General features: G+C 43.3%; 1 protein-coding gene across 3 annotated transcripts in view; it reads left to right on the top strand.

The window, feature by feature from the left end:
• Positions 1 to 24,774, top strand: part of LOC127008171 (vascular endothelial growth factor receptor 2-like) — a gene marked incomplete at its 3' end in the record, with an annotated part of 125,577 nt that overhangs the window by 72,540 nt on the left and 28,263 nt on the right. For all 3 annotated transcript variants that reach the window (XM_050879861.1, XM_050879856.1, XM_050879868.1), the window contains 1 exon segment: positions 24,158 to 24,322. In XM_050879861.1, the coding sequence (XP_050735818.1) occupies positions 24,158 to 24,322 (165 nt within the window).

Genomic DNA, 24,774 nt, shown 5'->3' with positions numbered 1-24,774 from the left:
TTATCACTAACATAGAACACCACCCAGTGACCCATTTTCGAAGCTTGCGACGCGCCTAACACATTAGCAATAAAGACAATGGGCTTGTCTGACTCACTCCTTAGATTTAATTTCGCTACATCGTCAGCGGGAAGACAGCCTAAGAAATATATATTATTGTGATAAAGTCTTCCTTGTAGAGCTTTCATAATTTGTTGATTATTCATTATGCTCTAGTGTCGCAAGACACGTGCCTCTCCGAGTTGATTGACAACACTCCCTTTGTATCCCCAAAACAGATAATTACTAAATTTTCATCCAAGCCTTTTTTAAGCTGAAGACTTATGCGTAAGTTTCCACTGTGTTCAAGAGGCACTGTGCCTCGTATGTCTTCCGGTAACAAACTAAAAACAAACACTGTCCTTCCTTTCCTAAAGCTATCGTAATCAAGCAAAGTGTCATTTTCTACTCCTAAACTATCTAAAATATCATAATAGACTCGCGTACGCTCGTGGGGAAAAGAAACCGTATTTTTAAACATATTCATACCATTGACAGAGACTGTTAGTTCAGACAAATCAGCATTCTTGAAATACAAGCCATTTTTATTATATACACCCGAAAAGGCCCTCATGTCAGCCATAACGATATGTAAACGCTCTGGAATGACATTTCCCCACGGTTGGTCACAGACAATACTTGTCTGCTGTTTGCCGAGAACCAGAGATTTATATAACGTCTTGTTAAATATTGTACGCGTTATTTTTCCTGTCTCTAATTCTTTATTTAATGCAAGCAATGCTGACGGATAGGGTTGGAGTCTGGTGACCCAAAGTTTAGCAAAATCAATATGGGCACGCACAGCACTCCCATCGCCGTCAGTGTTCAAATACCAAGCTTCGTTAGCTAACTCAAGCCTTATTCTCAATGGGATGTCGTCGCATAAATACTGATCACAAGTAATGTCCGACATTAATGGGAAGGTGAGATGAAGACCGTGATCTTTGATATCTTTTAAATGTCTCTTGTATTTGCTCCCAAGGCTAGTGAAGTATGCGGCGTCATAGGTTTCAGCTACGCCTGCTCCACCCGACCTGTTATCTTTGAGGAGGTTTCCTATTTCTCCGAATGATTTGAGTTTTAACGTGGAGAAGGTGGTGAGTATTTTTAGGAATGACCAGTAATTAAAGTATGGGTTACTTTCAACCATTTGATCGCCTACATACACCTGAATTGATTTGAACATGGTATTAGCAGTGCCATTGCAGAATTCGACATTGACAGCCTCCTCGACTTTTGTTTGTCCATCAGCTTGAGTGACACTTAATTTCAACTCAAGAATTAATTTAGCAAGATCGATAAATGCCCCCTTCACCCCCGGCACGCGGAACTCTAGGTACTTATCTTTTAACCGGGCGTGGCTGGACAAATTTACAGGTAAAATGTCGACAAGAGTTTTAGACGCAATAGAGCTCTCAACCTGGCGTTGTCTGTTGATTCTAGGGAATTCGTCAACCACACTGAGCGCATAATCAGAAATCGGAACGGAGGGAGCGGCGGAGGCCATGCTGTTGTCGCTTTCGTCGCCCGCTATATACTAATGGAGACACTGGTCGCGGGAGCGGGCGACGTGTTAACTTGATAAGAGACCACTCGCTAAAAAAAAATGGCAAGCCCACGCGCGCGCGCAGGTCAGAATGCCCCCCCCCCCCCCCCTTTTTTTTTTCATGAGTGTCCACCGCACCTCCACATTACTAAATTATATCAAACACATCGCTGTTCTTTCTCTTGCAACCACTTTTCCTTTTATTAATTTTTTTTTTCTTCTTCTTGTTTCGCGAAGTAACTCTTCTTTTTTTTCCTCCTTTAATAATTCTAGCACCTACGTCACTTAAGGCTTCAATACCTCTTTTCTTTAAAGCGCCTCTCACACTTCTTTGTCCACTGCTCACATCCTGGATAACATCTTGAGTAAACTTAAGCGCTGAGGGCTTAACGGTTCTGAATAGAAAGGGCATTACACTCTTGGCTAGGTTTGCGAGCGTACTAAAAATACCGCCACCTCTTTGATGTAGTCTTGCAGGATGGGCGAAATGCACAGTTCGAATATTGCCAAAACCACCCCCCACCTGATGTGGAAAGCTACTCAAAAGACTTGAAAATTCACCCTCCGTAGGCGGAAGAAACACTGTTCGCGACGATGACTGCATGACCACTAGTTAAAAAAATATATAAAACGTCATTTTTATAGCTACACAGTGGTTTGTGTCTGTCGCCCATCCCCGGCAGTTGAGGCTTTCGCGGGGAGATTCTTCGTCCCCTCTTCCTGCCCCAAGAGCATTACCTTAACGTTATTCAAATCTAGTTGGTGGGCAAAAGATCTTAGCTCCTTCAAGTAGGCCACGTTCCATTCATGATCCATCTTTCCCCTTCGTCCTACGCCGGTAGGAAAAATGACTTTTCGAATGTTTTTTTTCTGCTTTACATAATCACCTAGCTCACTGAGGCAACATTTAAAATTATCGCGTCTGCTTTGCTTGGTGTCCGACATTAAACCGTTCACATAATGCATATCTCTGCTGGTTTCAATAAAATATCTTGACACGTCATCATATTCTACAGATTCACCCTGACAAAATTGAGTCACCATACCCACCACAATGGGATAATTTGATTCCGTGGGTGGTTCCTTCACTACCAGCGACCCCACATTCGGTCTGTCACTCCAAACGACTCTGTTCAAATTATAAAGTTGTTTCCGATTTTCAAAGAGATTAGCATAGCCATACACTTCAGCCAAGTCCTTGGCTATACCGCTAAGTTTAAAACTGCTGGCGTTGATGGTGGCTACTAAACACACACTGTCGTCAATGAACTGGCGATCGGTCATTCGCCCCTTCACAGGAATGATGGGATAGTCTGACATGTTTATAGAAAAAATATATATTAATTCTCGCTCTTACTCACGCTTAGTGTTTCCCTGTCCCGCGAGGTCACACAAGTGTCTATATCCCACCCCAAAACAAAATCCTTTTTATACGCGATAATTCTCTCACGTCATACCCGGCATCCGCGCGGGGGCGGAGAAAGAAGGCGTGGGGCGTGGCTTTGCCCGAATTGGGGCACTTCTCCTTCCTCCCCCACCTCCTCCAAACAGTTGCTTCCTTGCCTTATTATTGCGTATAAATGAGGGATCTAAGTTTGTGTTGTGGAAAAGCATTTTAATAAATGGTATATCATCAGCTTTGAAGCCTAATTTGCTGTTGACGTCACTTAAGGTTTGCAATATATCAATGACATTAAAATTATTAATGGGGCTCAAAAGATTTCCGTTTGTATCCCATGTAATTCCTGGAGTATGTTTCATGAGAGCTAAGAAAGCTTTGGCATAATCCCTTTGAGCTGCTTTCATTCTAACATCAATCCTGTTATCTATGGCAGGTTTCGAATCGATAGTATTGGTGGGGAACGTCGTGCGAGGACCTATGGCCGCTATAGATGGCGGGTGGTTGTTTGGGGTTAATACATCTTGCAGCGCGCGTCTCTTTATATTTTTTAATGCAGTTGACGCCTTGACCGTCGAACCCGACAACGGTTTCCGCACTCTCTTTTCTTTTTTTTCCTCGTCCGTCTTTCTGTTTCGTTTTATGTTACGGCTCCCCGTAGAAGACTTGAGTAAAAATTGTTCTGCTGTTGATTTCGGGATGAGACAATATTCCTTCATTTTGTTAAAAGACCAGTTATGACACTAGCTGCCAGAGGTAACAGCACAGAGAGTATAGCACCGCCCCGCTGTGTTCGCAGTAGTTTTTTTTTTTTTAGTGTACTTACCCCCTTGTTGGCGAGTTTCCTTATGTGTTTTTTATATTTGTTCAGGGATTTCACAATCTTTGTATTTCGCGTAAGATTAGTTTTTAGGAAATTTAGAAACACTTCTGACAAGCAATCTATATGTTTCTTGTTCAACACTGCAATTACTTTTTTTCCGCTTGTCGGGGGAGAGTTTAGCCAACAACAAAACAAGATCCTTGTGAACAAAGGCGAGGGAGGTGCTTTTTTCTTCTTGTTGGTGAATTCGAGGTCATTAGGAAATATCTTGAGCGTCTATCCAACAGTCTTGACTCGGATCATAACCCAACCAAGATACAAAAAATTGTTTGCGACCGTTCACCACTCTCGATTTTTTTATGATGATGGGGAAAACGTCCGGTAGCTGAACTTTGATAAGCTCCTCTTTGTAAAACAAGCCTTGGATGGGTTGATTGGATAAATCTTGCAAGGTATAACCCAATGGGGATTGTCGATAATCCACGCTTGCAATTTTAAATATTTCTTCTGTGTTTTGGATATGAAAGCCTCGGTTAAATTTAGAAGCTTTATCCGCGCCCACGAGTCGAACGTAGTCCCCGATGTTCAGCACACGACTGGCTTTACCTTGACGCTTTTCTTTGTTTTTATAATTATGCATTTTCTTAAACTGACGAATGATTCCTCGCGGGTTCTTCATGGCATGTACTTCGGCTGGGGGTTTTCCTAGACGTGCGTGAGGCGTGCGGTTATAGCTCTCGAGTACCTTCTGCAAGATGGAAATATACTCGAGTTTATTGTGAGCTGTCATATATCTATATATTCGACCTTTCAGAGTTCTGATAAATCGCTCAGCAAGGCTGCTTTTTATCTCTTGGGAGTAAACGCTGTACATTTTATGTCTTTACTTTGCAAATAGGCTTGAAGTGGACGATTATAGAACTCTTTGCCTCGGTCAACACAGAGCCTAGAGACCCCACTGAAAGCAGCGTCTTCCTCTAGCAATGTCTTCATTGCCATTACCATCGATTTTGCATCTTTACGTTTAAGAGGCAGGGCTTTAGCGTACCTTGAAAATGCATCAACGCAGACTAAGCTGTAATTATGACCTCCATTAAAGCGGGACAATTCTTTCATGTCCGCGAGATCTGCTGCTATGATAACTCGCGGTTTGGGACTGAGAATAGCGCGTCGCTTAAACTTATGGGGTTGTATCTTATGTAATGTGTGTGTTCTGCAACCTTCCATAAACTGTTCAACATCGCGAATAGAAACGTCGGGTTCAATGGCTCTCGCTGCTAAAAATAAAGGCCTCACTCCACTTAAGCCTCCAGGTACTTGAGGGTCTTCATAAAGTGACTTTAAAAGACGTGTCTTGGATGGGGCTAGCATATCGCTCACTCTCTCCACGAGTACACAACCTCACAGGAGCCGTCGTTCGCTATATTTGATCTCAGTGATAGGACCTCGGGGGTAGTTATGCAGACGTCAGCCAGCAGATAGCCGTAAGGTTTTCCCGCAACAGCTCGCTTGTAGATACTGAGAAATGCCTTGGCTCTGTCACGACCATACACTTGACGACCTAGAAGTTCAATTTGACCAAGATCTCTTTGTTTAAGCAAAACGAAATGAGTGCAATTGAGGGATATGCTTCGCGCATACTTTCCCTGCATAAATAAGTTCTGAGAAATGAGTATGGAGCTAAGGCCAAGATGTCTGCCTTTAATAAAAACATTGGCGACGCTTTCATCATTGGCAGCGCGTAAAAAGTTATCGTCATATACTACTAACATAGATTTATTTTTCTGACAGAGATCAATTTCCTGTTCTGGGTCTATAATGTCCTTACTAAGTATTACTTTATTTTGCAGCTCTGGCAAGTCTTGAATGGGATGATGTGTTGCACCGCAAATAAGAACTCGATAGAATTTGTCACAATATTTCCGCACAAGTCGCGTCACTAGCTGTGTTTTCCCAGATCCTGACGCACCGGCCACAAAATTTTAATATCCTCCCTCCTCGCTCGCGGGGAAATAAATCGATAAGGTCTTCCCCATAACACTCTTCCATGGCAAAAGTCTCGCCATGAGTGAGTGTTTTTTGGTGGCCCACTGATTTTAAAAGAGAGGGTGGGTGGGTGTAATGTGCAAGACGATCGTGGCCGAGCGGTTTTCTTCAAAGTATATTTTTCGTCCATACTGATCCGTCACCACTACCGCCACTGAATCTATAGCGTTCTTCGCCAACTTTTTATACAGAGGTCTTTGCACTGAGTAATAATTGTTACTCCCACCGTAAGGGAGAGTGGCTAAAATGTTCACAGTTTGGCTAGCAAATCGCGTGGGCTGGATTATGTCGTAATAGAGGTGGAGATAGTCCACGTCGGCGTGGGGGTCTGGCGGGAAATCGGCATTTACCTGGCGAAGCGAGTAATGTGACTCCTCATCCGTGACGAATATATCATAGTAATGATTAGGAATAAATCCAAGAATATCCGCCAATCTGGGCTTAAATAACAAACTTATTTTGCAATAATTTAGATTACCGCAGCCATCTATAGAGCGTTTGTGGTAGCATACAAAATTTTTGGTCCAACTCAGTATTCCGCCTTCTCCATCAAAATAATCCTTGTAATTTGTAAACCCAAACACTCCATTTAAAATAGCTTGCCAGTATGTATTAAGGTCGGCCACAATTGCGCTTATTTGCTTGCTCGTTATATTTTTCGAGGGAGACAGCGAGTACCGCAACTGTTTTCCTGAGGTGTCATTGAGCGTTTCTGTGTAAACTTCCACTATGGCTTCTTTGTCTTCTCTAGGAATAAAAATACCGTGTAAGGCAACCTGATAATCTCGGTCGGGGTGTAAATTTAACGGTATGATTTCATTTTTAAATGAACCTGGCACGTTGTCGGGATAAAGATCGCGGCATCCTAGGCTACTATGGTATATTATATGTTCGTCCGCGCTCGTCATGTTTGCGATAAAGACTGAGCTTGTTATGGTTTAGGCTTTAGCTTTTAAGTAACAGATCAATGATTGCTTTTAGCGCGAGCTCTGTCGCCGTTACAGCCACTCGCGTGAGCTCCTTTGTCTGAAACCCAGCCCGGTGGGGGAGGGAATCTCCATGCCATTCTCGGGGGTGGGGAGGGTGAGGATAAAGGCGACCGTGGAGATGATGTTGACGCTGCTGGTAGCTGGCGCGATGGGAAGACATTGGTTTCTCTCCTCTTTCTTTTGTTTGATCGATTAACGTTCTCTACGTTGTATTTCCTATATCTTTTTTTCCATAGATTACACGCCACTGGTCTAGTTCCATGACTATACACACCCTCATCACCACTTTCACTTAAAGTATCCCCGACAACATTATGAGTAGTACTACTAGTAGTAGTAGTAGTAGTAGTACTAGCAGTAGTGGCAGTAGTGGCGCAACTAGTAGAAGCAGTTTGAGATGTCCTCCGCATTTGACGCAGATTCTCAGGTAAATCAGGGTGGCCATAATCTCTCGTAAAAACACGAGAAGGATTACCCGGCATGCTGTCATCAGAGAGCAGATGCACTCTTTTGTTGTCTAATGCGCTTAAAGTCGCCTTCTCAATGGAGGTAGTGCATACCTGACCTTTCAGGGTGCGGATGCAATAGAGGCGTGCCTTATCCACCCCCGCCCCTTGCAGTACCTGTCTGTATTTTTCATGATTATAGTTTCTCAAACTATAGTGAGGTACCCCTTTAGCTTTTTTTATTTCTGCATCCTCGCCGCTTGAGGGATCATGCAATTTGATAGAGTACATCTTAGGTTTCAGGCAAAGCACTTCCTTTATATGGGCCGCGCCCACTTCTGACTTGACATACCCCGCTTGACCTTTCTTGGAAGTGTCATAGGCGGGGTGGGTGGTGGGGAAGTTACTAAAATCCATTATGGATTTTATGAGTGGAAGCGAATAAAATTCACTAATGTCTTGGAAGTTAGAGATGCATATGGCGGCCGAATCTGTGTCGCCGTAAATATATGAGACATTCTCTGCGCCACAGGCTTTTCGAATTGTGTGGTAATAGAAGTCATACATTTCAACCTTAGAAAGCTCCAAAATCTGATAACCAATGTAATTTGGTTGGTTGATGCGAATGTTCTTCCTTCCTCGAACAACAAGGACTCTGTCGTTACTAAGAGGTATGAGTCTCTTGAATAATGGGTCTCGTAACCTGCGCCGTAGTGCTGACTTGGAGGTTACAATGTCTGTATTTATGCTATATTTGACTGGATCCATAAGGGTTCGACCAAATATACTATTTGAAATGACTTTATAGGCTTTCTGTAGGATTTTACTGCTGGCCTCGTGTCGTGCTTTGATGTTACCCTCCATAAACTCTTTAAGAAATGTGGATTGGGTAAACTGATAGATATCGTGGATTTCTGCAATTTTACCTCCCATTCCCAAGTAAAACTGCAACATGGGTAGCGTGGTGAGGACACCATTCTGAGCGCAATGCGATCCAACAAGCTTTCGCGTCACCCTAGGGAGTTGACATCCTGTTTTCGCCATAAATGCCTTGCTGTGCTCAGTCTGGGGCGAAAGGCCGCCCCGACACGGTGCGAAAGGACGCCCCTAACCGATCCCCCGGCAGGAGGGTGACGCCCCGACACGGTGCGAAAGGACGCCCCTAACCGATCCCCCGGCAGGAGGGTGACGCCCCGGTACGGTGCGAAAGGAGGCCCCTACCCGATCCCCCGGCACTGGGGCGAAAGGACGCCCCGGCACGGTGCGAAAGGACGCCCCTAACCGATCCCCCGAACAAGTCACCGCTCGCGCTAACCGATCCCCGGCAGGAGGGCGAAGCCCCGGCACGGCGCGAAAGGACGCCCCTAACCAATCCCCGGCAGGAGGGTGACGCTCAGGCCTCCGGGGGGTAGGGGGAGACACGATGGCGTGGAAGGTGGTGGGGTTTGGGGTGGGGGGAATGGTCACTTTGGGTAGCTTTTCACCACTACCCGGGTGGGTAGTGGGGAGGTCCCCTCGGCGGCTGGCTGCCCGCGCGGCTGGCTGCCCCGGCCGGCAAATTCAACGTATAAAATTTTTCGACGTCATTTTTGGTGCTAATTCTTGATCATGCTTGCGAATTTTTTTTGGTCCCGTCACTGTCGCCAATACCTACTACTCGTTATATAGGAATACGAGTGGAATGGAAGTGTTCGATAGAAATAATTTGATGGAGATGGATGGAAGGAAGCATGGAAACATGACTAGCTGGCAGCAGAAAGCCTGTTGGCTCATTACTAAGCAACTAAGAGGACACAGTAAGAAAATGTGAAAGGGAATTTGTGTGAAAGACCTAAAGAAGTTCAATTTTCCATACAGGAGTGTGGATACACGGAATGGACTTAACAAAGACATTGTTGAAGTGAGCAGTATCCATAAAATGAAGGAAAAGCTGGACTGACCGAGCTTGAGCTCAGGCCCTGTATACTACAAATAGGTAAATAAAAACTGACGACAGCGGTGGTTGAGGAGTGAGGAGTAGTGAAAGATGGCCTACCAAGAGACTTGTAAAGTGGACTGGCAGAGCTGCTTTGTTTACTGTTTAATTGACAAGATAAGAGAACACCTCGTGCTGTGGGACCACAGTTAAAAAATCTCTTTTCTTCATTTAATGAAACTTGTAGAAGGACTCTCGGTCTTCACAAAACATTTCTTTGACGAGGTTTGTGTAAACACTCATGTCCTCCCGTCTTTGAAGCCCTGATTATACCCACAACCACCTCTTCCTTCCTTTTTAAATTGCGGCAATAAGTCCATACCATAGGTAGGAAAGAAAAAAAAAGAAGAAAGAAAAATAAAAGTGTGGAAACTGAGGGAGGAGGAAATCAGAAGAGAGTTTGAACAAAGAATGAAAAGGAAAAAATGAGGAAAATAATGGAGGATGGGAACAATTGAAAGAAAATATCATGAAAACAGGGAGAGAAGTGTGTGGTGAAACAAAAGGAATTAGAAGAAAGGAAAGAGAGACATGGTGGTGGAATGGAATAGTGCAGCAGGCCATCAAGGAAAAGAAGGAGGCATAAAAGAAATGGCAGAAGACAAAGGAGGAGGAAAATAGAGAGGTGTTTCAGGAAAAGAAGAAAAAAGCAAGAAAGGAGGAAGAGAAGGCAAAGAAGAAAGCAACAGAAGAGTGGGTGAGGGAGAGAGAAATTAGAAATAAAAAAAAAGAAATTTTTAAAATTCCAAAACAAATGGAGAGAGAGAGAGAGAGAGAGAGAGAGAGAGAGAGAGAGAGAGAGAGAGAGAGAGAGAGAGAGAGAGAGAGAGAGAGATGTAGTTGAGGCAAAGTTTGTAAAAGATGAAGGAGGAACATCATGGTGGAAAAAGAAAAGATATTGGAAAGATGGAGTAAATATTTCAGTAAAATGTTAAATGAGGAAAATAATATACGATAAATGAAAATGAAAACGTAGAAGGCCCACTAGACAAAGATACGGAAGAAGAAGTAAAAGAAGCACTAGAAGAAATGAAAAATGATGGAGCAGTAGGACCTACAAGGCTAACAGAAGATCTAATAAAATCTGCAGGAAAGGGAGGAGTGGTGGAATTGACAAGTGTTAAACGATGTATTAAAAAAGGGAGAGATACCAGAAGACTGGAAAGGAAGCTACGTACACTATACCCATTTTTAAAGGGAAAGGATATGCTTTAAATGTGGTAACTATAGGGGGATAAGGTTACTGGAGCATGGCATGAAGGTATATAAAAAGGTCCTGGAGAAGAGGCTGAGAAGGATAATAAGAATTAATAAATGTCAGTATGGCTTTTGCCCTGGGAGATCAACAACTGAAGCATTATATACTATGAGAGGGCTTCAGGAAAGGTTTGTGGAGAAGAGGAGATTGTATCATGTTTTTGTAAATCTAGAGAAGGCATTTGACAGAGCACCAAGAGAAATTATAAGATGGGCATTGAGAAGGCAAAGAGTACCAGAAAGATTGGTTGAATCGGTGATGGGACTATATGAAGGTACAAAATCAAGAATGAAAACAGTGGTGGGAACATCAGATGAGTTCGAAATTGGACTGGGGTTCACCAGGGATCTGCCCTTAGCCCGCTCTTGTTTATAACATTAATGAAGGAGGCAACAGAGGAAGCAAGAGGAGAGGCACCATGGGAGCTACTGTATGCAGATGACTTGGTAGTAAATGCAGAGACAGCAGAAGAAGTGAAAGAAAAGTTTAATAAATGGATGGAAGGAATGGAGGAGAGAGGTTTGAAAATTAATATAGAAAAAAAAAGTACATGGTGACTGGAAAAGAAGCAAGAGAAAAGATTAAATCAGGAAAATATCCATGTGGATGCTGTGGGAAGGGAGTAGGTGTAAATTCAGTCTTGAGCACATGTTGCAGGCAGTGGTGCCACCATAGATGCTCAGGCCTCAGAAAGGTAAGAGGAGTGCAGAATTTTACATGCCCAGCTTATGTAAGGAGACTGCAAGGACAAGAAACTGAGAGGGATGAACTAGAGGTGAATGGAGGAAAGCTGGATGAGGTAGAACATTTCTGTTATTTGGGAGATGTTCTGGACAGTGAGTCGGGAGTGGAGAGGACAGTGAAAGCGAGAGTGGCGGCAGCGTGGTTAAAGTGGAGGGAGGTGGCAAGTCTACTTGTGAATCGTAGCATCCCTCTAAAGAGCAGAGCAGGGGCGTACCAAGCGTGTATTAAATCAGTGATGTTGTATGAAGCAGAAACATGGGCTCTAACTAGAAGACTGATGGAGGTATTGAGAGCAAGTGGTCAAAGAATGCTGAGGTATATGGCGGGGATCAGGTGGCAAGACAGGGTGTCCAGTGCAGATGTAGGTAACAGAAGTGGAGTAGAGGACCTGGAAACAGTGCTCAGAAGGGAAAGACTCCGATGGTTTGGACATGTAAAGAGAGAAGGGGAGGATACAGTGCTTGGAGTTCTGGAGAGATTGGAGGTAGAAGGAAGGAGACCAGTTGGTAGACCTAGGAAAACGTGGAGGAGGTGTATACAGGAAGACTTGGCATTGATGGGATTGGATGAGCATTGGGCAGAAGACAGCGTAGAATGGAAGATAGCCAAAAAGCGTCCAACCGCTCAGGAAGAGTGAAAACAGACGTTAAACGAAATGATGATGATGATGATGAATAAGTCTATAGCATGGGTAGTGGCAGCACAAACCGCAAGAGCCCTTACTTTAGCAGACGGACCATGTGAACACAGGGCGACTTCTTTGTTTACGTTGTGGATACAGGCAACCGACCTTGGCCGTGTTTGACGCACACCTGGAAAAGTTGGAGTTGCCGGTTGCTTCTACCGCCAGCGCAGGTAGAGGAAAAAGGCCCCGTGTGACACCAGTTTAAGACCCTCGGTTGGGTAATCTAGATGGCCTGCATGAGTTCTGACCCAGTAGCCAGTACAAAGGCAGCAATCAAGAAGCTGCTATTGTCATATGGTCCATGCTTTGTTTGTCAACAAACGACGTGACGGACCCCATCTCTTCCATACCGAGCGGCTGCCATTTCTGTCACGTCATTTTGACGTCATTAATATCAACGGCCACCGTCAAAATGGGATAGTGGGAACCCGGTCTTAGACTCCCTCAGTTGGGTGACCATGTTGACCGTGTTCACACATGTCAATCATCCTATTTCAAGTTGAAAAAATACGATTTATAAGCATTTACCATATTTCCCGCCATATAAGACGCACCGGAGTATAAAACGCGCCTATAATTTGGCAAGAAGTATTTAGAAAAATAAATCTCTGTGTTTGAGCTGCCACAGGCAACTCAAACACAGAGAAGAGTAGAAAATATCACATCAGTTTATCAGTGATCATATCCATCACTGATCCATTATGACTATGATGCCGTATGTTGCATTCTGTCCTTCTCTGTGTTCAAAGTGTTCCACTGTTGGTTGAAGAAGTACAGTGCTCTTACCCCGAGCAGCTGTGGCTTTTAAATGGTAAACAAAAGGGTTGGTTGGCAGATTCACTCACTGCGCAGTTCTGGTTGCTCGCGGGCAGTCATGTTTCATGGTAGGTAAGCGCACAAAGCGTTATTAGCTAATTTATTTATTTATCTATTTTTTTTTACGTGCTAGCCTAGTATAGCGCCGGTAGGCTTTCTTCCGGGGCCTGGTGGTCTGCCCTAGGCTCATTATGGCGCAGGCAAATGTTTATAGTGGCGCCATCTATTCTTGGCTCATGCTGTCCCCTGGAGCTCATTCTTGATTCACTAGGACGGTTTTTCTATAGTCCGGGTTGATGGGTGGTCTTCAGGACAGCATGTGGGTAGTCTTAGGTCACTCGACGGTGACTGAAAAATCCTAAGTGGTAGCGGCGGATTCGGAACCGCATTGTCTAGAACACGGTGAATGTGGAGCCTGCATGCTAACTACTCAGCCACTGCCTGCCCTTTTTCTTTATATAAATTATGGCTATGGCTTCAGCAAATGAGGCGGGGCTGTCAGGGGCCGGCCAGGTGAGGCTCTGCATGTATATAAACTACTGCCATGAAGCACGGCGCGGCGGGGCGTGGAGGGGCAGACTGCAGTAAGTATAATAATAATAATAATAATAATAATAATAATAATAATAATAATAATAATAATAATTCACGGAATACTGTAACTATTACTGAGCTGGGTATTACTGTTTATTGTTTATAATAATGCCATGCTTTGTCTGTGTAAGGTGTTAGCACCAAAAACAACAACGGTTATCTTGAATCTACACCAACCATGGCCATCTCACATCTACAGCATCAAGACAGCAATCTAACAGACTTTATGTAAATTTTATATTTTAGCATTGTTTTCATTTGTAATCGTTATCTGATAATTTATAAATATATACATATATATATATATATATATATATATATATATATATATATATATATATATATATATATATATATATATATATATATATATATATATATATATATACATATATATATATATATATATATATATATATATATATATATATATATATATATATATATATATATATATATCTGACCGTTCTATTTCTGCCGTGGTAGACGGTCACTGGTCTTCCCCTAAATCTATTAACATTGGTGTCCCACAGGGTTCTGTCCTATCTCCCACTCCTTTTCTGTTGTTCATTGATGATCTTTCCAAAACGAACTGTCCTATCCATTCCTACGCCGATGATTCCACTCTGCATTATTCAACTTCTTTTAATAGAAGACCCACCCTTCAGGAACTTAACGACTCAAGGCTGGAGGCTGCAGAACGCTTAGCCTCAGACCTTACTATTATTTCCGATTGGGGCAAGAAGAACCTGGTGTCCTTCAACGCCTCAAAAACACAGTTTCTCCACCTATCCACTCGACACAATCTTCCAAACAACTATCCCCTATTCTTTGACAACACCCAGCTATCACCTTCCTCAACACTAAACATCCTCGGTCTATCCTTAACTCAAAATCTCAACTGGAAACTTCATATCTTATCTCTTACTAAATCAGCTTCCTCGAGGCTGGGCGTTCTGTACCGTCTCCGCCAGTTCTTCTCCCCTGCACAGTTGCTGTCCATATACAGGGGCCTTGTCCGCCCTCGTATGGAGTATGCATCTCATGTGTGGGGGGGCTCCACTCACATCTCTTCTGGACAGAGTGGAGGCAAAGGCTCTTCGTCTCATCAGCTCTCCTCCTCATACTGATAGTCTTCTACCTCTTAAATTCCGCCGCAATGTTGCCTCTCTTTCTATCTTCTATCGATATTTCCACGCTGACTGCTCTTCTGAACTTGCTAACTGCATGCCTCCCCCCCTCCCGCGGCCCCGCTGCACTCGACTTTCTACTCATGCTCATCCCTATACTGTCCAAACCCCTTATGCAAGAGTTAACCAGCATCTTCACTCTTTCATCCCTCACGCTGGTAAACTCTGGAACAATCTTCCTTCATCTGTATTTCCTCCTGCCTACGACTTGAACTCTTTCAAGAGGAGGGTATCAGGACACCTCTCCTCCCGAAATTGACCTATCTTTAGGCCACCTCTTTGGATTCTTTTTAGGAGCAGAGTAGCGGGCTTTTTTATTATTAATGTTTGCTTTTTGTGTGCCCTTGAACTGTCTCCTTTGGTGGTAAAAAAAAAAAAAAAAAAAAAATATATATTTATATATATATATATATATTTATTTATATATATATATATATATATATATATATATATATATATATATAGATATATCATTCTGGGGACATCTGAGAACGATTGTGTCAAACGGAAGTGCTTTGGGTGTCTAAGACACAGGGTGATTTTTCAAAAAAAAATTCTTAAAAAAAGTGCGTCTTATATGGCGGGGAGTACGAAATATGTAATTATGATAAGGCAGAGAGGCCACTGATTGGGTGAGCGCCGTCGATGACATCATTGAACTTACAGCCAATCACAAGCGTTTTTTCAGAATTGTCAGCCAATCGTAAGGCAGCCGCTTTCAGCTGCAGCTTCAAAACGACCCGTTCTCTCTTCCCATTTTCTTCCTCTTTCCAAGCTAAGTATTTTGAGATAACAAGGGAGTAAAGTAGGAAAAAAATGTCACCTTCTCCACGGACCGGAATTAATAAGTGCTTTTTCATTTTTTTCAATACCCCGAGTTTCACGATTCTCGAGTTTAGTGCTATACCTATGGAACAAAGCAAGCGCGAAACTCAGGAGGGTACTGTAGTCGAAACTAAGTTGGACTGTTCTATCGTTTCCCTAGACATTTCTGAAGGAAAGTATAATGTGTGGAGGAAAGACTGAAGGGAAAAACAGGGAGGGGGAGTAATGATGTTGGATAAGAAAAACCTGTGAGTTGAGTACAATGGAAAGGAAGAAGAAATAGAGACTGTGGTGTAGTGTATGCTCCTCCTAAAACGGGATCTTGAGGTAGAGAAGAATATGAGATTATGATGAAAGACAAATGAGAGTGTGGAGGAAATGATAAATGAAAGTGACAACCTAACCATAATGGGAGACTTCAACTGCAAAGAGGTGTGTTGAGAGAAGTGTACGTCAGAGGAAGGTGAGGGGTCATGGGGAAATACGAAGGTATCAAGGCTGGATCCGGTGTTTACAAGGTAGCCCTCTAGGAAGAAGTGATCATGTGGTTATTCAGTTTACTATGAATGATATAAGAGAAGTGAGGAGAAGAAAAGACCACACAATTGGGAGATACAATTACAGCAAGCTGAACTTTTCACAATTGAGGAACCACTTTGAAGAGGTGGACTGGAGTAAGTTCTACGGTTCTAGTTCAGCAGTGGCTGTCTTTACTTGAGATTTACAATGAGGGAATATGGTGACATGTGCCAAAAATGGGAAAGAGAGACTAGAATTGAGTAGATAGGAAGACACCTACCGAAACGGGCGCAAGCCACTCCCGGTGAGGTATATATGGGGAGTGAGGAGGGTGCTGAAGCCCTCCAAAGACCCTTCCCATGTCCTCACTATCCGTTTCCCAATTGCCTCATCAACATCAGAGAGTAGTTCACCATGCTCTCTAAAGACAGATCCTCTCTCTTTCCACACCACACTACATTCACACAACATACATATCTTTTCCCAAAATTCAAAATTCAAAATGGCGTACCATAGTAGTGCCTCAGAGTCCCCGCCTGGGAGGGTGGGGGACCACAAATTCCCGCAAGGGGGACTCCCCTTCCGGCTGCCGACTAGAGAGGTGTCTTGATAACTCCTCGAACCTCTTTCTTATCAATTTCTGCAACATTCGCGGTCTTCGCTCTAATTTTCATTCTGTGGAGCACCATCTCTCCTCCTCTAAACCTCACCTTCTCTTCCTCACCGAAACACAGGTTTCTGAGACATCCATCCTACTATCTCTGTCCTAAATTTCAATCCAAAGCTGGATGTTGCGCCTACGTGTGCAACATCACTTGCTCTCGTGCCCACGCCCTTGACTCTTCTGAATTTTCCACCATCTGGCTAAGACTTCATTGTCATTTTATTACTAAATACATCTGTGCTGTTTATCTCTCACCTAACTCTACTAACCATGTAAAATTATTTAACTATTTGAACTCTAAAGTGGAGCACATCTTGACCCACTCTTCCTTCGGTGAAATCTTCATCTTGAGAGATTTCAATGTTCCCCACCAGCTTTGGCTTGCATCCTCTTTCACTGACCAACCTGGTGAACAAGCCTACAACTTTGCTCTCCTCAACGATCTAGAGCAGTTGATTCAGCACACTACACTTATTCCCGACCGTCATAGAGACAAGCCCAACATACTAGACCTCTTCCTAACCTCTAACCCTTCTGCTTACTTTGTCAAACTATTCTCTCTGTTGGGCTCCTCCGATCACAACCTTATTTCTGCATCTTGTCCTGTCGCTCCTGTACATCCTCTGGACCCACCAAAAAGGCGATGCTTCTGGCATTTTGCTTCAGCCAGGTGGGACGACCTGAGGATGTACTTTTCTGATTTCGCGCGGAATGAGACGGAGCGAGACTCCTCTGTGTGTGCCCAGCGCATCACAGAGGTGATTGTCTCTGGAATGGAGGCATACATTCCACGTACTTTCTCTACTCCTCATGCTAAGAAGCCTTGGTTTAATCACGCTTGTTATCGTGCTGTCAAAGATAGAGAGGCAGCTCACAAAAGGTACCAGAGCCTTCAAACTCCCGTTAACCATGATCTTTACATTTCTGCCCGGAGTCGTGCAAAATTTATTCTTCGACTTACCAAAAGCTCTTTCATCTGTAGCATATGTCAAAATCTTACTTTATTCTAATTTTCCCAGAGACTTCTGGCACCTACCCAAAAATTTCTCCTCCAACTTCACTTCTTTTTATTTCCCTCCTCTCCCTAACTCTGACGGCATCACTGCCGTCTCATATATCAGACTTTCTGTAACAACTCCATTCTGGACGATTCTGGGCATATTCCTCCTACTCATCCCCCCTCTGACTCCTTTATGCCTGTTATTTTGATTCTTCAAAATTATGTTTTCTATGCCATCTCTGGCCTCAACTCTCAGAAGGCTTAAGGACCTGATGGAGTGCCTCCTATTGTCCTTAAAAAAAACTGTGCCTCCGTGCTGACACCCTGCCAGGTCAAACTCTTTCGCCTCTGCCTGTCAACATCTACTTTTCCTTTCTGCTGGAAGTATGCCTTCATACGGCCTGTGCCTAAGAAAGGTGACCGTTCTAATCCCTCAAACTACCGCCCCCTTTTTTTTTTACATCAAAGGTCACGGCTCAAGGGCAGCAAAAAGAGTACAAAAAAGCCCGCTATTCGCCGCTCCCATAAAAGATAAAAGTAAAGAGAAGCTAAAAGAGAGGTTAGTTTCGGGTGGAGAGGTGTCTTGATACACTCTTCTTGAATGAGGTCACGTCATAGGCAGGAGGAAATACAGACGAAGGAAGGCTGTTCCAGAGTTTACCAGTGAAGGGGATGAAAGAATGGAGATGCTGGTTAACTCTTGCGTAAGGGGTTTGGACAGTATAGGGATGAGCATGAGTAGAAAGTCGTGTGCAGCGGGGCCGCGGGAATGGGGAAGGCATGTAGTTAGCAAGTTCAGAAGATCAGTCAGCATGAAAATATCGATAGAAGATAGAAAGAGAGGCAACATGGCGGCGGAATTTAAGAGGTAAAAGACTATCAGTAAGAGGAGGAGAGCTGATGAGACGAAGAGCCTTAGACTTCACTATCCAAAAGAGCTGAGTGAGTGGAGCCCCCACACACGTGAGATGCATACTCCATATCAGGGCGGACAAGGCCCTTATCAATGGAAAGCATATGTGCGGGGGAGAAGAACTGGCGGAAACGGTACAGAACGCCCAGCCGCGAGGAAGCTGATTTAGTAAGAGAAGAGATATGAAGTTTCCAGTTGAGATTTTGAGTTAAGGATAGACCGAGGATGTTTAGTGCTGAAGAAGGTGATAGCTGACTGTTGTCGAAGAATAGTGGGTAGGTGTTTGGAAGATTGTGTCGAGTGGATAGGTGGAGAAACTGAGTTTTTGTGGCGTTGAAGGACACCAGGTTCTTCTTGCCCCAATCGGAAATAACAGTAAGATCTGAGGCTAAGCGTTCTGCAGCCTCCAGCCTGGAATCGTTTAGTTCCTGTTGGGTGGGTCTTCTATTAAAAGAAGTTGAGTAATGCAGAGTAGAGTCATCGGCGAAAGAATTGATAGGACAGTTCGTTTTGGAAAGAAGATCATTAATGAACAACAGAAAGAGAGTGGGAGATAGGACAGAGCCCTGCGGGATACCACTGTTGATAGGTTTAGGGGAAGAACAGTGACCGTCTACCACAGCAGAAATAGAGCGGTCAGAAAGGAAACTGGAGATAAAAGTACAGAGAGAAGTATAGAAACTAGGAGGGCAGTTTGGAAACCAAAGATCTGTGCCAGGCCCTATCAAAGGCTTTTGATATGTCCAGCGCAATAGCAAAGGTTTCACAGAAACGGCTAAGAGAGGATGACCAAAAGTCAGTTAGGAAGGCAAGGAGATCACCAGTAGAACGCCCCTTGCGGAACCCATACTGGAGATCAGATAGAAGATGAGAAGTGGAAGAGTCTTTCTGAATCTTCCTTTTAAGGATTAAATCAAAAGCTTTAGATAGACTAGAAAGTAAAACTACAGGACAGTAGTTTGAGGGAATGGAACGGTCACCCTTCTTAAGCACAGGCTGTATGAAGGCGTACTTCCAGCAGGGAGGAAAGGTAGATGTTGACAGGCAGAGGCGGAAGAGTTTGACCAGAAAGGGTGTCAGCACGGAAGCACAGTTTTTTAAGGACAAAAGGAGGCACTCCATCAGGTCCATAAGCCTTCTTAGGATTGAGGCTGCAGAGAGGGCATAGAAAACGTCATTCTTAAGAATCTTAATAATAGGCATAAAGGAGTCAGAGGGGGGATGAGTAGGAGGAATATACTCAGAATCGTCCAGAGTGGAGTTTTTAGAGAATGTCTGAGAGAAGAGTTCAGCCGTAAAGATAGATGAGACGGTGGTGCTGCCGTCAGAACTAAGGAGAGGAGGGAAATAAAAAGAAGTAAAGTTGGAGGAGATATTCTTGGCTAGATGCCAGAAATCCCGGGAAGAATTCGGAAAAGCAAGGTTTTGGCATTTTCTGTTAATGAAGGAGTTTTTGGTAAATCGAAGATTAGGTTTGGTACGATTCCGGACAGAAATATAAAGATCATGGTTAGGAGGAGTGCGAAGGCTCTGGTACCTTTTGTGAGCTGCCTCTCTATCTTGGATAGCACGAGAACAAGCGTGATTAAACCAAGTTTTCTTTAGCATGAATAGAGAAAGTACGTGGATTGTGTGCCTCCATTCCAGAGACAATCACCTCTGTGATGCGCTGGGCACACACAGAGCCCAAAAGCTTTACTTTCATGTCTATCTAAAGCTTTTGAATCAATCCTTAACCGAAAGATTCAAAAGCACCTTTCCACTTCTTACCTTCTATCTGATCGCCAGTATGTGTTCCGCAAGGGACGTTCTGCTGGCGATCTTCTTACTCTCTTAACTGATTCTTGGTCATCCTCTCTTAGCCGTTTCGGTGAAACTTTCTCAGTTGCGCTAGACATATCGAAAGCTTTCGATAGAGTCTGGCCTCGACCGGTGCCACCAGGCTGGGATTTTTCAACCGCCGCCGAGTGGCTTTAAACTATCCACATGCTGTCCAGAAGACCACCTATCAACCCGGACTCTAGATTCAAGGATTAAAGATTAGCTCCGGGAGGGCAGCATGAGCCAATGCAAGATGGCGCCACTATAAATACTCGCCTGCGCCAGAACGGGCTGGGCCGACCATCAGGCCCCACCGGGAAGAAGCCTTGGACCGACCATCAAGATCCACCGGGAAGAAGCCTACCGGCGCAATAGGCCACGACGTAAAAAAAAAAAAAAAAAAAAAAAAAAAAAATTGCCCTCTTTCGGATTCTATCCCTCTCTTTGTTCCTTTATCTCCAATTTCCTTTCCTGTCGTTCTATCTCTGCGGTGGTAGACGGTCACTGTTCTTCCCCTAAACCTATCAACAGTGGTGTTCCACACGGCTCTGTCCTATCACCTACTCTTCCTGTTATTCATCAATGATCTTCTTTCCATAACAAACTGTCCTATCCACTCATACGCTGACGACTCCACTCTGCATTATTCAACTTCTTTCAATAGAAGACCCTCTCAACAGGAATTACATGACTCCAGACTGGAGGCTGCAGAACGTTTAATCTCAGACCTTGGTATCATTTCCGATTGGGGTAAAAAGAACCTTGTCCGTCAATGCCACAAAAACCCAATTTCTCCACCTATCAACTCGACACAATCTTCCAAACACCTATCCCCTATTCTTCAACAGCACTCAGCTGTCACCTTGTTCAACACTAAACATCCTCGGTCTATCCTTAACTCAAAATCTTAACTTTAATCTTCACATCTCTTCTCTCACTAAATCAGCTTCCTCGAGGTTGGGCGTTCTGTATCGTCTCCTCCAGTTCTTCTCCCCAGCACAGTTGCTATCCATATACAGGGGCCTTGTCCGCCTTCGTATGGAGTATGCATCTCACGTGTGGGGGGGCTCCAGTCACACAGCTCTCCTGCACAGAGTGGAGTTTAAGGCTCTTCTCTCATCAGCTCTCCTCCTCTTACTGATAGTCTTCTGCCTCTTAAATGCCACTCTATCTTCTATCGATATTTTCACGCTGACTGCTCTTTTGAACTGGCTAACTGCATACCTCCTCCCCTCCGGCGGCCTCGCCACACACGACTTTCTACTCAAGCTCATCCCTTTACTGTCCATATCCCTTACGCACGAGTTAAGCATTATCTTCACCCTTTCATCCCTCACGCTGTTAAACTCTGGAACAATCTTCCTTTATCCTGTATTTCCTCCTGCCTACGACTTGAACGCTTTCAAGAGGAGGGTATAAGGACACCTCTCCTCCCGAAATTGACCTCTCGTTTTGGACACTCCTCTAACTCTTTTTAGGAGCAGTGAGTAGCGGGCTTTTTTTTCATTATTGTTTCCTTTTTTTTATGCCCTTGAACTGACACCTTTGCTGTAAAAAGAAAGAAATAAAGTTTGGTTCAATAGAAGATGTGAAATAGCAAAGAAAGAAAGGGATGTAACATGGAACAGGTGGAGAAGAAAGAAAAGACAGGATCTATTGGTGAAATACAAACATGCGAGAAATTAATACATTAAAATATGATGAAAGGAACAGAGGAACTATGAGAAGAATGTAATAGAAAATTATTAAAAAAAAAACAGCCGAAGTTATTTCATTGATAAAACAAAAGCAAGCTGAAAAATAGGGAAGGAATAAGTAATCTTGAGGTGGATGATGAAGAGTATGAGGATGCAATGGTTGAAGTGATGAATGGTTGTTTTCAGGCAATGTTTACAAGGGAGAGTGACTTAAATGAACAAGAAGGAGTATACCTGGAAGGAATATAATTTTTATCACAAGAGGTGGAAGGATTTAGTGGAAGGTCTATAAGTGAGGAAGGCAATGGGACCGGATGGTCTGTCAGGCTGGGTCCTGAGGGAATGCAGTCAGCAATTAGCTGATAAGATCCAGTGCATCATAGTCAGCTCACTAGCAGAAGGTAAGGTCTCAGCAGACAGGAAGCGGGCAGATATTATACCTATTCACAAATAAGGATGTTTGGAAGACCCTGGGAACTATAGGACAGTCTCTTTGACATGTGTGGTAACAAAGATCTGTGAAAGGCGGATCAAAGATAAGTGGATGAACAAATTTGATGTGCTTTTACATGTGAATGATAGACATAGTGCAGGGAAGGGATGGTTGGGCTGACATAATTTACTTAGATCAACAGAAAACATTCGACAAGGTGTCACATAAAAGACTGTTGTGGAAGATGGAATACATTGGAGGACTGAGAGGAGGACTTTTGAGGTGGATGGAGGACATTTTAGAAAAAAAGGAAATGAGGACGATGATCAGGGATATGAGGTCCTCGAGGAGGAAATTGATCATTGGAGTCCCACAGGGGTCGGTGCCTGCTCCGGTAATGTTTGCAATTTCTATTAACAACATGACGGAGGGAGTGAACAGTTATGTGAAATCGTTTGCTGATGATGCCAAGTTACTTATGTAAGAAGGTTGGAAGTGAGGAGGATTGTCAAGCACTGCAACAGGACCTGAATAGGATGTGTCACCCTCATAAAATAATTGCCTAAGTCATTTCTCAGTGATTTCCAGGTTTTTGTTTACATCAATTTTTCATCGTGTGACGCCCATTTTTGTATAGTTGACTTCTTCATTCAGGGTTTGAGTGTACTAGAATTGACCTTTTCATTTCTGCCTAAATCTTAATTCAAATAAGATAATGACAGTTCTTTTCTGATTTCCTGTAAAGTAGAAAATAATGACTTTGGCAATTTGTTTACGAAGGTGACGATATGGGAGTGGAGTTGTAGATAGGAAATGGAATTTAACATCAGAGAGTGCAGTGATATCAATGGAAAAGGACCTAGGAGTAATTGTATTGGATAATTTGTTGCCAGAGAAACACCTAAACAGAATTGTAGGTAAAACACAACCTGGTGAGGAATATAAAAGTTGCTTTTCAATATCTGGATGGGGAAATGATGACAAAACTGATTGTGACAGTGGTACAACCAAGGTTGGAATAATTATACAGTAACTGTATGATCACTGAGTATAAAAGTCTGATATAGGGAAAGTAGAGAGGATTCAGAGGGCAGCAACAAAATTGGTTTCAAGACTAAAAGATTTAACATACGAAGAGAGATTGAGGCGGTTGAATTTACTGACACTGGAACAGAGGAGGGAGAAAGGAGATCTGATTGTGGTATATATGTTGATGAGTGGGATAGAGAAAGTGGACAAAAAAAAAAAAAAAAATATATATATATATATATATATATATATAAATAAATATATATATATATATATATATATATATATATATATATATATATATATAATGTGGGATACAAGAAAATCAAAAGGCCATGTAAGGAAGGCGAAAAAGGAAACCTGAAGAAGAGACAAAGAAAAACAGCTTTCCACAAAGAGTGGTGGATACTTGGAACGGCCTGGAAAAAGATGTAGTCAACGCAAAGACAATTCATAAATTCAAGGCCAAGTTGGATTATGGTAGATATAGAGACGGGATAGGACGAGTGTAGCTCCTCTCCCATATACCACAACCAATTAAATACAACTAGGTAAACACACACACACACACACACACACACACACACACACACACACACACACACACACACACACACGCACACACACACACACACACATGTATATGAATATAAATTAAACTTCAAATTATGTTCTTTTAACTGTTAACTGTAACTTTGGTCCTCAGACATTGGCGGCATGTTTGTCCTGCGCCATCTTGGGGAAAATGGAACCGTTGAAGTTGGAGAGCGCGATAAATATATTTCTATTGTAGAGAATGACTACTTCTCTCTGATGTGTGGAGGAAGTAAATTTGACTATAAGACTGTCTACCTTACACACACATCGCCAGGTGAGTGATACGGTTTATATGTATTTTGATTCAAGAATCTTCCAAAGTTAGGAGGGGGCTTCGTGGTGCAGTGGTTAGTACACTCGGCTCACAACCGAGAGGGCCCGGGTTCGATTCCCGGGCGGAGTGGAAAAATTTGGGCGGCTTTTTCGATACCCTACGCCCCTGTCCACCCAGCAGTGAATGTGTACCAGGTATTAATCGGGGGTTGTGTCCCGTCTCCTGGGATCTGTTCCCTTCTCCTATGATTCCTTCCCCTCCTGTCTCTCTCCGGCATATGACCACAGATGTTGCGCCGACTAAACGAAAACTTTCCAACTTTCCTTTTTCCAAAGTTAGGAGTATTTCTCCTGTTTGAATTGCAAAGGTAATTGCTGCTCTTCCATTACTGAGGATGTGCAGGACATATCAGAGGTGGGGGTGAAGGAGTCATCTTGAGTGTCTGAACTTAG

The sequence above is a fragment of the Eriocheir sinensis genome, chromosome 4 (genome assembly GCF_024679095.1).
Source record: "Eriocheir sinensis breed Jianghai 21 chromosome 4, ASM2467909v1, whole genome shotgun sequence".
Taxonomy (NCBI): Eukaryota; Metazoa; Arthropoda; class Malacostraca; order Decapoda; family Varunidae; genus Eriocheir; species Eriocheir sinensis.
Note: the sequence above shows the minus strand (reverse complement) of the source record. Positions and strands in the feature narration are given on the sequence as shown.